The following is a 13,905-nucleotide window of genomic DNA, read 5'->3' as shown; positions in this document are numbered from 1 at the left end:
TCGCTTTATAATTTTTATTAGTTGATTCGCATATATATATATAATGTGTATGTTTGTTTAATTCAAATTAAAATTCCGTATGACTCATTAATTATAAAACGCAAATTAATTTGGAAACAATATTTAACGTTTTTATAAATAAATAAATAACAAACGAACACACACACACACACACACACACACACAATCATTCAACACGAAAAAATTTCTCCGCTTTCTTATTTTATAATTGTGAACGTTAAATCCAAATTTTCTATTTACAGTTAACTTATTTATTAAATAATTATTATCTTATTAATTGCATCTTTATACGCATATAAGGAAGAGTTTACATAGTGGCTTAATTATACGTAAATACAACTTTTCTTTTTATTAAAACATATCACAAACTTCACCTTGTAAAATTAATTAATTTATTAAATTATAAATATAATACAATATTAATTTAAATTTTCAATGTTCGCACTGGGGTGCGCACTTGTTTTCAAAGACTCATCTAAAATGATCACAAACTTCATCGTTACTGCGCGATATAATTAGAAATATGCGCACGCGCGACAAATATTTATTACTTTCTCGAATCTTTTCACGATACGATTTTTTTTCTTTTATTGAAAGATTCCAAGATACCTATCATGAAACAAATCGGAATGGATTCCAATCGGAATTATTCGATTATTCCCTAGATTCCCTTCTATCGTGTTCTCTAGAAAAAACTCCGAGGAATAATTCCGATTGAAATTCATTCCGATATGTTTCATATGATATACCTAGATCAAAACTGTTTTTAATGTTATTATTCGAGTTTGATTAATCAGTGCAACATTTCAGAGATCGAGAAACCTAAACGAGGTTCGGTACGCAAAAAAGTTAAAAGAGGGTTAAAAGTTAAAAGGATGTCTATTCTTATAGCGTTTTTCGCTGCCTGATCTGGTGCGCACTCGCACTCAGTGCACTTTAAACTTTAAATCCGTTATACATATACAAATTGACGTACGTTTGATAAAAATATAGAAACGAATTAAACCGCGAAATCCTCAATACATTTTATTGTGCTCAGTTATTTGATAAAATATAAGTACATTGGGTGATTTATTAATTGGGACATTTGACTTTTATACATTCAGATCGATTACATTAGTTTACGACAACGTTAATATGCACTGAATGCGTAATCGTATCTAGTGAAAAACTCTATCAGGTTTCTCTCTGTGCATCTCTGTGCATCTCTGTGCGCTCTGGACTCTGAATCCGGTTTGGTTTGGACCCGGATCATCCGGACTCTGCCGGATCCTCGGTAGCCCTCGGTAGCCCTCGGTAGCCCTCAATTCGGTTTTATTAGTACGTGAGCGTGGTTGTCGTTCTGAATGTACGCGTTGTAGATCATCGTAGGCAGACATCAAGTCAAGTGTCTTATAATTTCAACATTATCCCTGATGTAATGGGACCTCCACCCGTAGTCACTGGAATATCACCTAAGGAAGGCCCACCTGGTACTCGGGTGACTATGCGTGGTGAATTTTTGGGAAATAAAGCTCAGGATCTTATAGGTTAGTGTCATTCGCTGAGAGTTTTGTAAAATAATCAGAAATAACATAGAAAAAAGTTATTTACGTATAGAAGGTTATAATAAAATATTTTCTACATAAAGATTATGTATTTCGCGGATTTCCTCCGTGTCCAAGATTCACGAAATGTTGGCATTCTAAGAATGGACATGGAGGAGACCCGTAAATTTTATGTATTATATTATATCAATCGTACTCGTACGCGATGTTTCATCAATTTTTTTACATCTATTGCTTCACAGGATTGACAATATGCGGATGCAACTGTCTGCTTTCGGCCGAATGGAAGTCATCCAACAAAATTATAGCAAGATCAGGTCCTTGCAAAGGCCGTGGAGATATAATAGTGACAACACAAAGTGGAGGACAAGGGACTTCAACGGTACAGTTTCGCGGTTACCACGAGACTATAGGTCCAATGAAAGAGTCAGCAGTATGGGTGGAGGAAGCACCTATGCAGAATTTAGGTTGGGGTAGAAGGGCTTTGTCACCTACAAACTATCAACAGGAAGATCCTTTGGGACTTAGTGTAGAAGGCAACGAGTAAATCTTTAAATTTCGACTGTGATAAACTGTCAATAATATGTAATATTTTATACATTAAGTAATTAATTATATCTCGTTTTGAAGCAAAAAGTTTCCTGAGGATGAGCTAATTGAACTTTTTGGAGATGGAAGTGGAGATCTCACAAGCGAAAAATTTCATCCTGGATGGTTTTTATTACAACATCACCATGCTACGACTTTGGAAGATTTAAAGGCTGGTTTAGCTTATCTTCGAAGAAAAGTCAATTCCCAAAAAGAAGGACAATTATCATTTTTAAAGGTATAAGAGGATAAATATAATATTAGTTATGATTTAAGAATATTTCTGATGTGTAGAATCATGTTATTCTATTAAAATTAAAATTCATTCTCATCAATTATAAAACAGGCCAATGTAGGAGCAGTAATGGAACAACTTGATACAATAATGTCATTAAAGGATCAATTCGAAGCAGACATGAAGAGTTATGGTAGTGATCCTACGGAGAAGTTGGAAACTGCCATCAGACAGTCTATGTCTGAGGCTAATAAATTGTTCGATGATGTATTAGCGAGGAGGGACAGAGCCGATGCCACTCGTAATGCATTGGCCGTTATGCAACGTTACAAATTTCTCTTTTGTATGCCAATAAACATTGAGAAGAATATCAAGCGTGGCAACTATGATCTTGTAATTAACGATTATGCTAGAGTTAAGAATCTATTTAAAAATACAGAGGTAGATGTGTTTAAGAAGGTATTGGAGGAAATTGACAGTAGAATCAATAATTTTAAAGTGCTGTTACGGAAAAAATTACAAGAGATGCCATTCAGTTTAGAGGAGCGTAAGAAGATTATTAGAAACCTCGTTAATCTTGATGCCGAAGGTGATCCGGCATGGGACGCGATAGGTATGTGTTCATTTATTGTCACTTTCATGTTCAAAATGAAACAAGTTCGTGCGAGCCACTTTTATTTACACTTATTACGATTATGTGTCATTTAATTACTTTAGAGAAGATAATTTCAAATTTTGTATTCCAGTTTCACATGCAAATTATTTAGAGAAAAGCGTTGCCAGTGCTATATACGAGCATTCGGACAGAGTTAAAATTAATTGTGAAGATGCAAATAAAACATCAAAGTCTATACCGATAAATATTAAGCATTTACGTTCACAGAAGAATAACGGAGATAACTCTCCACCACAAATTTTATGCGTCGAAGCAATTTGTGACATTGTGGTCGAACAATTGCCAGACCTATGGAGATTGGGACAGAGTTATTTCACAGGACAGCTACATGTAACAGTAGATGTGGAAAAGCAAAGTCATTTCAAGGTATGTATTTACGTGTCTTAAGCCCGATTGCATCACGTTACTTTGAAGCTTAAAGCTCTCACTTTCTCTCTTTAAAGCCTCGCTTAAAGTCAAAGTAACATTGATGCAATCAGACCTTAAACCTACGTTTTTTTACTGTGTTAATAAAGTAAAAACAAACACACATGAACATTATTTCATTTCGATTTCTGTCTCGTAAATATTACTTTATTTGAAATATACATATATTTTTATAAAAATTAGATTGTGTGTTGGGTGTGTGTGTGTGTGTGTGTGTGTGTGTGTGTGTGTGTGTGTGTGTGTGTGTGTGTGTGTGTGTGTATATATATATATATTTTTTTTTTGTCCATGATAGAATTTAGTTTTATCGAATATGCAACATGCTATGGGGGCCATGAAGAGTATGTGCAGTCACGATGTAGAGGCAAGGTGGCTTTTACATATCTTACGTTGTGTTAGACAAATGTATGCTTCTTTGATACATCTGGATTTACCTAGCGAGGCTCTTGATATTTTCGGTTCGTTTATATTGGATTTAAGGTATACTCTCAAAATATAATTAGTCATTTAATTAAATTTTTCATTACCCATATATCTATATATCAATTTAACTTTTTGCATATCACAGGATACAATGTTTAATTGCTCTCTTCAAACAAGGAGCAGACAATACGGCAGCTCTGAGTCAAAAAGAAACGTGGCAGATAGAATACTTGAACGAGGATGGTGGAGTTACGAGACTGGTATAATATAACACAAAACCTGAAATTTTAGTGAATTGCTGCTTTTATTACGCATTTATTTTTCTTAATTATGTATGTGTCGTTTCATATCAACAGCCATACTTATTTGAGGAAATAGTTTTGGTGATATCGAAACATGCGCGAGAAACGGTAGTTGCTTGTGGTCCAAGAGAAGGACCGCTATTCAATAATTCGGCACATCAGATTATCTATCACAATGTCATTAAGACATTATTCATATCATTCGCGCGGTGCCTACAACAATTGGCGTTTAGCGGCTGCGAGGAAGCTATGGATAATGATGAAACTTCGGTTTCGCAATTGATTGGATCGCCTTCTGGTTATAAAAACAAAACCAATAAACATCAAGGACCAGTAAGCAATAAATTCGATTTGGCACTCACAGTATAACAATCCTTTTGCTTTCACATACCCAATACTTAAAATATCTATAAATTTCTTATCAGACATGGGAGCAGTGTCTCTTAATCTCATTAAGTAATATACGATACACGCTAAATATTGTTTTACCAAGAATCGGAGATGCCCTGAAAGCGCAAGGCTATCCAGAATTATCCACTGCTATCGGATGGAACTCTGATTGGACACAATTGGAAACGCTGGACAGTGCTGTTCTGGATGCTTATCTAGAGCGCCGTTGCGATCCACTTGTCGGTACGATAGAGCCTAGCATGTATTTAGGCGGTTTAGAATGGGACTTTGATACGGAACCGACTCATTTGAAACCGTATGCCCAAGAAATATTGGCGAATCTAATCGCGGTACATGCAGAGGTAATAGATGTTGGTGTGGCAAATTCTCTCGGGGGATAAGATTTAATCGTTTTATTACATCTCTAATATCATCTTTCCGCAGGTACGTAGAGTTGCACCAGCTCTATTACAACGGATCCTGTCTCATATAATAGAGACTATAGCAGAGGAACTCGCGCGACTCATGTCGTGCGTTACACAATTTCGTCCGGCTGGCATTATTCAAGCTCGAACGGATATTATACTCTTGAGAAACGCCCTGCAAGCTTACAGCACAAGTAGAGCGAGGTAAAAATTAGATATCGAGAATAGAGTATCACCCTGAAAATTATGTTAAAACCTGTTAACATTTCTAAGTCGATCTTTCTTGTCCTCTCCTTTATTAAGCAGAAGCTTTTTCGAGGAAGCTCTGGACGCGATACCTCAGCCAGTAAATAAGGAAGATCACATGAGAGTAGAAGCCCTTTTGTCAAAAATCGCAACGTGTATGCGATTGCAATTGTCGTGTCTTACCAGTGAGATAACGGGAAATATTCGTTATTTAATGGCGGATCCTGAACGCGTTACCACTGTATAATTTATAACGACCAAAGTAATGTGATTACGAGAACATTGTAATTATTAATATTAAATTATTAATAGTTCTATTATTGTATTTACGTATGCATATATTGGATATGGTACATTATACAATATACAATGGAATCCACAAATTCTTGCGACTTGTATTTGATTGTAATGCGGCAATTATAAAATAGACTTTAATTCACTATGTAATCAATTTTATTTTCTGATTTTTATATTTTTTGTGGAAATTAATCAGTTTCAAAAAATATTTGTCACACATTGAATGATATCCACATAAAATCAAATTAGAGAAATTAGGCTTTTTCAATCAGTTGTAACGTTCCAACGTCTCCAGCTAATAATACAGTGTCACCTGAAATAAAAGACGAACATAAAAATTGTCACTTGAAATAGAAGAACGTACGTAAAAACAATTAACAAAAAGAAGTTAATAAAATGAAAATCTCAATGTTATAGATCGTTTTTATACAGCGTAACATGAGAAACTTTACTCGTTTGAAAAACTTGGGTTGCGCCTTTTGCACCAACGATGCAAGGAAGACCGTACTCTCTTGCCACAACGGCGCCATGACTTATTAAACCACCCAATTCTGTTACGATTCCAGCTAATAACGGAAAATATGGACTCCAACCGATATCGGTGCAGTGTGTAATTAAAATATCTCCATGCTGTATAATTTTTGCTTCGGACAGATCGGTTATCACGCACGCTCTGCCTAGTACAGAACCGCCACAAACTGAAGTACCCTCAATCTTTGTACATCCTTCGTAGGATGAGATATCGAAGGTCGGCTGTGGGTGACAAAAAGTATATATGCAATATAAATATTAGGGATACGATAGAAATACATATATTGAAAAATATAAAAATATAAAAATGATTTTTTTGGATGTTACAATAATAGGCTATATTCCAAAATTCACTGCTAGCGCTTAAAATCTGCAGTCTATGTACTATACATTTTCAGTACTGACAGTAAATTTTGGAACACAACCACAAGTGATTCGATTGTACTTGGCTCTCTAACATTTACTACAAACCTCTATTGGCACTGGCATGCCAGTACTGAATTCCGGATATTCAAATTTTGCTACTTTCTGATAAATCTTTCTTCTACGTAACGCTCTGAAAGATTTTAAAGATAGACACGGCAAATTATGATAATACACAGAGGATAAAGGATGATGCGCTGAATAATATGCAATAAAAAAAATAGTGTAAAATCAAACTCACTTGCGTACGAGTGATTGATTATGATTATTCAATAGTTGTCCGATCTCTTGATGCGTCAGGAAAAATATGAGCTGTTCATCGGGTATGTAACTTTCCGTAACCATCAAAACACCAAGTCGTCTATAAGCTAATCTCAATATATGCGTAGCAAATATAGTTACGTTTTTCGTCATTTCTCTGAGCGTGACAGCTTTTCGACACAATGGTATTATTTTCCGCAGAAAATACTTGATAATCGATGATGTGGACGTCTTCAAAGATGTTAAGGTTTCTTCCACGTTAAGCGTTTTACTCACGTAATTCTCTTCAATGGACATTGCTAGTACCTAGCAAAATAATGAGAACATACATACGTACGTATACACATACACTCGCGCGCGCACGCACGCACACACACCTTAGTTTTGGGTATCCTTACTGCATATGTTCGATCATGTTCTGGATTAATTTTCATCATTTTTACAAATACATAAAAATTATTAAACGATTTTTACATACATTTTGACATCTTTAGAAAGTATTTGTGTGTACAGTATTGTATTTTCATGATAAAGTGTTATAATTAAATATAGTTAACAAAATGAAAAAAAAATGCACTGTTTCATACAAAAATGTAAAACTCTGAAATAAAAATGTTTAAAGAAAAAATATGATTCAATATCTAAAATTGACATTTCAAACTACAAAAAAAATGGTTCAAGTGTCGGCTGTCCAAAAAATTTAGTTATTGAAAATGATTTTAATATGCACGAATGGCTATAAATTGAAGATATATTGCATTTACATTTTAAACATTTAATTATTTCTATTGTGTTAAAAAACTTATAATTTATTAGGAAAATGTTCCTTGTAATATTACAGACAACATAATATATAAATATTACTGACAACATTTAGCACAAGGGTACCAAAAATCTTGTTTATTAATAATGCTAATAATGCTAATATGTTGTTCTAAGGTTAATTTTTTTTTTTATAATTCGAAATATTCCTGCAATACAACCGAGAATTAGTTGAAAATAAAAAAATTAAAATTGTTCAGTTACAAAAAATGTACACTCTGTACACACGTTGGATCATTTGTGACCCAGAGGTGAACTTCGAAGTTATGCCAGTAAAAGGATACGCACGAATTGAGGTCGGCAAGAACGCAAAAAACTTGCTCTCTAGATGCCAAACTATTTTTAGAAATAGAAAAGACATCGGTATTTGACTAGATACTCTTGTATTTCAAAGAAAAGAAATGCGCAGGACAAGAATGATCCAAAGGTGTGTATTAAGGGATATATGTGTATGAACATACGTTGTCACCTTCATTCGAAATGTTTTCAATTCTTTTTGTAAATAATTTGAATTATCATACCTGAATCGTATTGATGATATTATCAGGTTTAAGCACCCAAGGTTCTGTGAAGAAATCTAATTCGTGAACACATCTGTGACCATGCATTTTGAAAAAAAGTTGTAATTTTTCCGCAGCCGGAGGGCAATTCAACTCTAACCAGGTCATAACTTCCGCGATCTTGAGCTTACTAAATTCATCCGCTTTGCCGCTCTTTCTTATGCACGCCGCTATTTTACCAAGGGCTATCGGCACTTCGGTACTGATAACATTGGTGCACGAACTCAGCAGTACAGCAATGTCCGCAAGATGCTCGGACGTAAAGTTATCACTTCCATTTGTTAAAAGCGACATCGCCATCATCTGGTAAGATACGCTCACTAGAGATGCCAAGTTATGACCTTTTCCTAACTGAAAGTGTTTTAACGACGGGCGTTAATTAGGGCGTAATTGTTTAAAAGTGACGTTTCAAGGTTGAATTTAATAAAGATGTTCATTTGAATTTTTATTCATTGTGCCATAACTTACCAGAAAGATTTCCCCATATTTCTCATTTAAGGTATTGTATAAATCATGAGGTGTATCAAATTCGTTAGCGTCCAGAGTGTACTCGTTAAATATGTTGATCGTTTTTTTCACTAACGCGTCATTTGTCCATGCTGTTATGAATGTCTCGTACATTACATATAATCTTCGCCATTTGTTTACGATACCGTATTTCTCTATTGCTGCCGCGTGTACTTCAGGTGTCGTTACTACACGTCCGCATATGGCTAAATCTATCATTTTGTTCATCATTGTCATTTCCTTATTAACATCTTGTAAAGTCGACTAAAAGAAAAGACAGAAGGAGAGATAATTTATTAATTAGAGATTATTTTAGAGAAATTGAATTATATTATATTAGAGTGAGAGTTTTCTATGAAATGTAAACACGACAGATGCAAAAATCCAAGTACTTACATCCAAGTAATTCATTGTGCATCTCATACCGATCATATGAAGATAACAACAGTCAAACTTGTCGAATTTCGCGCAAAGCGATAAATTCAAAACTTTTATAATTGTAGAGATTGACAGAGGACTTATGGGATATGGAAGCACTTCCCCGATATTGGCAAAGGTCATAAGATCAACATCGCTGGGTACTCCTGAGTCTAACTCGTGCATTATCTCGAAATCTGTCCATGCATTAATGGTTGTGATAGGCCGTGCTTGTAACATATAAATCTGCTCGTCGACAATCGCCCATTCCACATCTCGAGCTGACCCAAAAAATGATTCCAAGTGCAATCCTATTTTAGCTAATCGCAGAGCGGATGTATCGGATATCGAAATCTTTTTAATCTCCTGTTCACTTAGAGCGCTTGTAATTACGCCATTACTATCATCAAGTAAGATCTTGTGCTCCTTATTTCCTAGTACTGAGGAATCTATAGTTAGAGTGTTATCCCACTTTCTATTAATCATAAAGGTATCAGGCTCGACCTTCCCTGACACTACCGTCTATAAAAAAAAGTTACATTAGATTTATGTTATTTGTATTATGTACAAGTATCACGAATTGGTGCAATAATTATTACAAATATTAAATATCAATCAATTTTATATAAGTACGTATCACATGTTCAAATATTTTTTGTAACAGTATTTCTAATAAAGGGTGTTTTTTTAAGCCCGATAGAACTTGAAATTGTAAAAAATAAAACAAAAAATTAAATTAAACAGCCGCGGTGGCCATGCCCGAAATCATTTTCAAATATTAATGCCATGCATTGATCTTTCGACTAAAAAAAATTTTTTGATTATAATTTAATTTTTGTGTTAGTTTTTACAATTTTAAGTTCTATCGGGCTTAAAAAAATCTATCGGGCTTAAAAAAACACCCTTTATTAATTGAGCATGACCTCTCCTAAGCCATAATTGGCTGTAATAACAATGCTGGATGGATCTCCAGTTGTCGGATGTCTAGTAAACATGACACCAGCCGCTTCCGCGTCGACCATTCTTTGAACGCAAACGCCCATAGAAGCTCTTATCGGTAATCCATTTTGTCGCCTGAATTAAAAGAAACATCATGTACAAATTCAAGACAATGTTAACGAGGCAACATTATAGAGAAGAATAAATTACCTGTACTCGACGCTTTGATACGAGAACAGACTTGCCCAGCATTTGGCAACGCATTCAATAACGTCACTCGTATTCTTCACGCCTAAATATGTCGAGTTTTGACCAGCAGCTGAAGTCTCTTCGCTATCTTCTCCAATTGCGCTGGATCTTACGGCATAACGCCAAACACTTTTTTCATTTACAAATGATTCTAATTCCTCCAAACCCTGTAATATCATTTTTGCAATTTCTTTTTCAACAGGAGTACCCTGAATAATGGATACCGCCCTGAAAAAACAGAGAACAGGCTTAGTTGCAGTCTCGCATACATTTTACGCGAAATGTTAGACGTACTTTTGACAGCAACTTTCGAGGTCCTCTTTTTTTTTGCAACAACTAATGTCTATTATATCATTGATTAAGTTTTGCAATTGTTTATGATGTTGCAATTGTCGTTCCAAAGCGAAACTCGTTACGCAAAAGCCTGGAGGTACTGCAAACTACAAACAGAAAAATTAATTTTACAAATAAAGAATTTTTTGACGAGCAATAATTATCCCAAGTACACACGTCATCGGTGTCGATAGATGTCAGAATTGCAAGAGAATATCCTTTCCCTCCTACGACACTTTCATTTTGGCATTGTTTATCATCAAAACGTAGAATGTATTTATCTTTTTGCGCAAATGTGTCGGGCCATATTATACGTTGAATTTTCGCGATCGAAGTTTGTATTTGCTTCGGTCCAGTATATGGACAGCATGTAATCATCAATCCAACACCTAGTACATTTTAAAAATAGATTCAAGCCTATAAATACTATATTTGTAGATAAAAAGACTTTCAATTTTTTGGCATTTCTTCTGTTATGAATTATTATATCGAGACATACCTGTACTGCCGTTTAATTGTACACGCAAATTACGAGTTGTACAAGCCCATTGCTGGTCATTGTAATAAGTTATTGCGTTGCCCACGAAGTAATTGTTGATTACGGAGCTGTATTGTTTTCCAGCTGCTGGAAAATGAAAAACAATGGCACGTAATGTTAACGCAGCGTCATGCCGCAATATCTACATCTTGCATGATGCAATGCATGTATGATGTTTGTATCGACAATGAATAAAAACCTGTAAATGCAATCTTGTTTATGGGAAATGTATCTTCTTTCTCAAAGTCGCTCAATTGTAGATCGGTCCAATCAATTTTAGTTATCATCCCTCCGGCTTCCTGGAGGTGTCCAAACTGCATGCTGCAATTAATTTCGTTTCACAAATGATTAACGTATTTTCCATTGTTTTAAAGTTAGTATATGTAATTAAAAAATATTAATCGTTGCTTGTATAAAATTTTCTATGTGATGTAATCGTAATATTTCAACAAGGAGACGAAAATAATAGTAATACAATAGAATAAAATAAGAATATGTAAAATTAGACTGATTTCTTCACATAGGAAATTTTATATCAAATTATTTTATCATAACGTTGTAATATGTATTTGTCTTACTGTGAAAAGCTATGTTTGGTATTGCTCACACCAAGATAATACATAGCTCCATGTTGTGTTACACCAACAATTGTGATAGTTTTATGAAATTGATAAGATTCATGTTTACCCCAACGTCGCTGACAGAATCCTCGTAAATAAAATTCACTTGTATTTGAATCTTTAAACGTTATCTGTCCGATAATGGATCCCCATAAATCGAAACCGGTGTCATCTATTAATTGACTATCAACAGAAAAGGAAGCTTAAATCTATATGTTACACTGAAATAAGAGAAAACATGTAAACATAAAACATCAAATATATTAATGTTGTTAAGTTTTACAGTTGTTTGTGCATCCAATCAGAATTTTTCCACGGTTCACGTGCTAAAGCATCCGCGTGCAAATAGGTACTCCAGTCACCTGGCCATTCTAATGATCGCGGTTTGCCAATAAATCTAAAAAACGGAATGTATTTATAAAATAGAATGTTCGATTACGCTTCTTAATACTTTTTAGTACCTACAAATTTATTTACCCTGCTACTACTCACATAAAATTTAGACGAATATGTTCCACGTTGTCATTATTGGATGTATTTCCTCGGCATTGGTTTCGGAGGAAACCATTGTATGTAATTCTCCAACGTTGTCGTGGTTCTAAGGATTCAATCTTTAGACCAGATGCTGACCATTTTTGGCTTATATCTCCTATTGTAATTGTATCAGAACAATCTGTGTATTTAAAACGAGTGTATCATTAGAATGTTATATTTACCGGTTATGTGATATTTTTATAAAATGATTTTTACCGGGCAGCACGTAGACTCGGCCATCCGATAAGATCACTTGCAAGATCAATTCTATTTTGTGATACCCTCTGTGAGTCATTTTAACAAACAACGAATTACCTTTTTGATCAGCACCATAGAAAGACACACTATCACAACTCTATATCATACAAATGACTTGTTGAGAAATTAATTTTGCATATAATTAATCTACCAATTAATCTACCGCAAATATTACTACTTACATTCTCGTTCATAATAATTTTTGGATTATCCGAGCATGGTTCCAAGATCTTCTTTATATTTAATATAACATCGCTGTCCTTGAATTTACTTTTTCTTGTTTTCTCCTTCTTCGAGATGCACCATAAAGCCCACCAACGCTTTAGGATAAACGGTATATCTACAAAAGCATGTTTTAAAGCAAACGACTTTAAATCAGTTATTGCTGCATCATCTCAAAAATAACAAAGTCATAGTTTAGTATTATCCTGACTTGATACATAAAGAAAAATAGAGTTATGTAACTTATTTGTTGGATCGTCTTACCTAAACCCAGGTAATGTGAGATTTGCTTGTTCATGAACTCGAGATAAATCCATACAGGAATAATCGAAATCAGAATTTGTATAACGCACATAATGCGTGTCGTTATTTATCTTGTAACGTGGCACAGATATTGCAGTTTGCAATAATTTCCGCTTACGCTGTAAAGAATATATATACACATATTCATAAATATATTTACACATACAAACACACACGCACGCACGCACGCACACGCACACACGCACGCACGCACACGCACACACGCACACACGCACACACACACACACACACACACACGCACGCACGCACGCACGCACGCACGCACACACGCGGGCAACTCCATACACACGCGCGCATACGCAACACGCGCGCGCGTACGTATATGCACGTGAATACCATCAAAGTAGACTTCTCGGTCTGTTTCTCTCCTATTATATATCAATAGATATCGAATGACTGACGTGTTATCGTGTTAGAATCGATTCAAATAATTCAAGGTCCCCCGTTATCGGACAACACAGTCACAGTATTATCTCACGTAACAAATATAATCATACCTAGAAGTAACTTGATGACATATAACACCTGCTAATATCCGAAGAAAGAATGTGCTGTTCTTTTTCTTGATGTGTTCAATGTTGTTATGCAATTTTCTTCTACGAGTCCTTTGTCACGCTGGTCATTGAACGCGCCGAGAACATTATAGATAATATCATCACATCGATTATACATTGTTTGCAAGATTCGTTAGATTCGTCAGAAATTATTTATAAAAGAAAGACAAAAATTGAAAAATTGTAACAATGCACTTTAGGTGATAATAAAAGAAATTTATAAAATATACTTTTTTG

At 34.8% G+C, this 13,905-nt stretch overlaps 2 protein-coding genes across 4 annotated transcripts; one reads left to right on the top strand and one right to left on the bottom strand.

Moving 5' to 3' along the window:
* The first annotated feature begins 948 nt into the window (after positions 1-948).
* Positions 949-5,726, top strand: Sec5 (exocyst complex component secretory 5). Of its 2 annotated transcripts, none has more exons than XM_011067383.2 (11): positions 949-1,550; positions 1,811-2,111; positions 2,199-2,394; positions 2,503-3,004; positions 3,138-3,433; positions 3,789-3,973; positions 4,062-4,176; positions 4,273-4,551; positions 4,644-4,970; positions 5,053-5,237; positions 5,337-5,726. In XM_011067383.2, exons 1-11 carry the CDS (start codon positions 1,442-1,444, stop codon positions 5,524-5,526), a joined length of 2,685 nt encoding a protein of 894 aa, XP_011065685.1. In that variant the 5' UTR covers positions 949-1,441; the 3' UTR covers positions 5,527-5,726. The 2 variants fall into 2 exon arrangements, with proteins under 2 accessions (XP_011065685.1, XP_011065686.1); XM_011067384.2 differs by having other exon boundaries at positions 953-1,550; positions 5,340-5,726.
* On the bottom strand, positions 5,710-13,729 carry LOC105152859 (uncharacterized). 2 transcript variants are annotated; one of them, XM_011067377.2, is made up of 20 exons: positions 13,612-13,729; positions 13,055-13,212; positions 12,751-12,908; positions 12,527-12,665; positions 12,269-12,449; positions 12,060-12,173; positions 11,735-11,959; positions 11,356-11,477; positions 11,118-11,243; positions 10,796-11,007; positions 10,580-10,725; positions 10,247-10,513; positions 10,021-10,171; positions 9,077-9,619; positions 8,642-8,944; positions 8,135-8,524; positions 6,772-7,097; positions 6,579-6,663; positions 6,029-6,329; positions 5,710-5,889 (listed from the first exon to the last, which is right to left on the bottom strand). In XM_011067377.2, exons 2-20 carry the CDS (start codon positions 13,143-13,145, stop codon positions 5,831-5,833), a joined length of 3,939 nt encoding a protein of 1,312 aa, XP_011065679.1. In that variant the 5' UTR covers positions 13,146-13,212; positions 13,612-13,729; the 3' UTR covers positions 5,710-5,830. The 2 variants fall into 2 exon arrangements, with proteins under 2 accessions (XP_011065679.1, XP_011065681.1); XM_011067379.2 differs by having other exon boundaries at positions 11,118-11,240.
* Positions 13,730-13,905: the final 176 nt, after the last annotated feature.

The sequence above is a fragment of the Acromyrmex echinatior genome, chromosome 2 (assembly GCF_024713525.1).
Source record: "Acromyrmex echinatior isolate Ae372 chromosome 2, ASM2471352v2, whole genome shotgun sequence".
NCBI classification, from domain to species: Eukaryota; Metazoa; Arthropoda; class Insecta; order Hymenoptera; family Formicidae; genus Acromyrmex; species Acromyrmex echinatior.
This window is presented reverse-complemented; position numbering and strand designations above follow the sequence as displayed.

What these genes read in the sequence shown, in the direction of transcription:
- Sec5 (XM_011067383.2), top strand. Translation starts at nt 1,442, where the DNA reads ATGGGACCTCCACCCGTAGTCACTGGAATATCACCTAAGGAAGGCCCA. An exon ending in TAAAGCTCAGGATCTTATAG is followed by an intron (nt 1,551 to 1,810) that starts GTTAGTGTCATT and finishes ATTGCTTCACAG; the next exon opens with GATTGACAATATGCGGATGC. An exon ending in TCCGGCATGGGACGCGATAG is followed by an intron (nt 3,005 to 3,137) that starts GTATGTGTTCAT and finishes TTTGTATTCCAG; the next exon opens with TTTCACATGCAAATTATTTA.
- LOC105152859 (XM_011067377.2), bottom strand. Translation starts at nt 13,145, where the DNA reads ATGTGCGTTATACAAATTCTGATTTCGATTATTCCTGTATGGATTTAT. An exon ending in AAATTATTATGAACGAGAAT is followed by an intron (nt 12,666 to 12,750) that starts GTAAGTAGTAAT and finishes TGTATGATATAG; the next exon opens with AGTTGTGATAGTGTGTCTTT. An exon ending in CATCTATCGACACCGATGAC is followed by an intron (nt 10,726 to 10,795) that starts GTGTGTACTTGG and finishes TTCTGTTTGTAG; the next exon opens with TTTGCAGTACCTCCAGGCTT.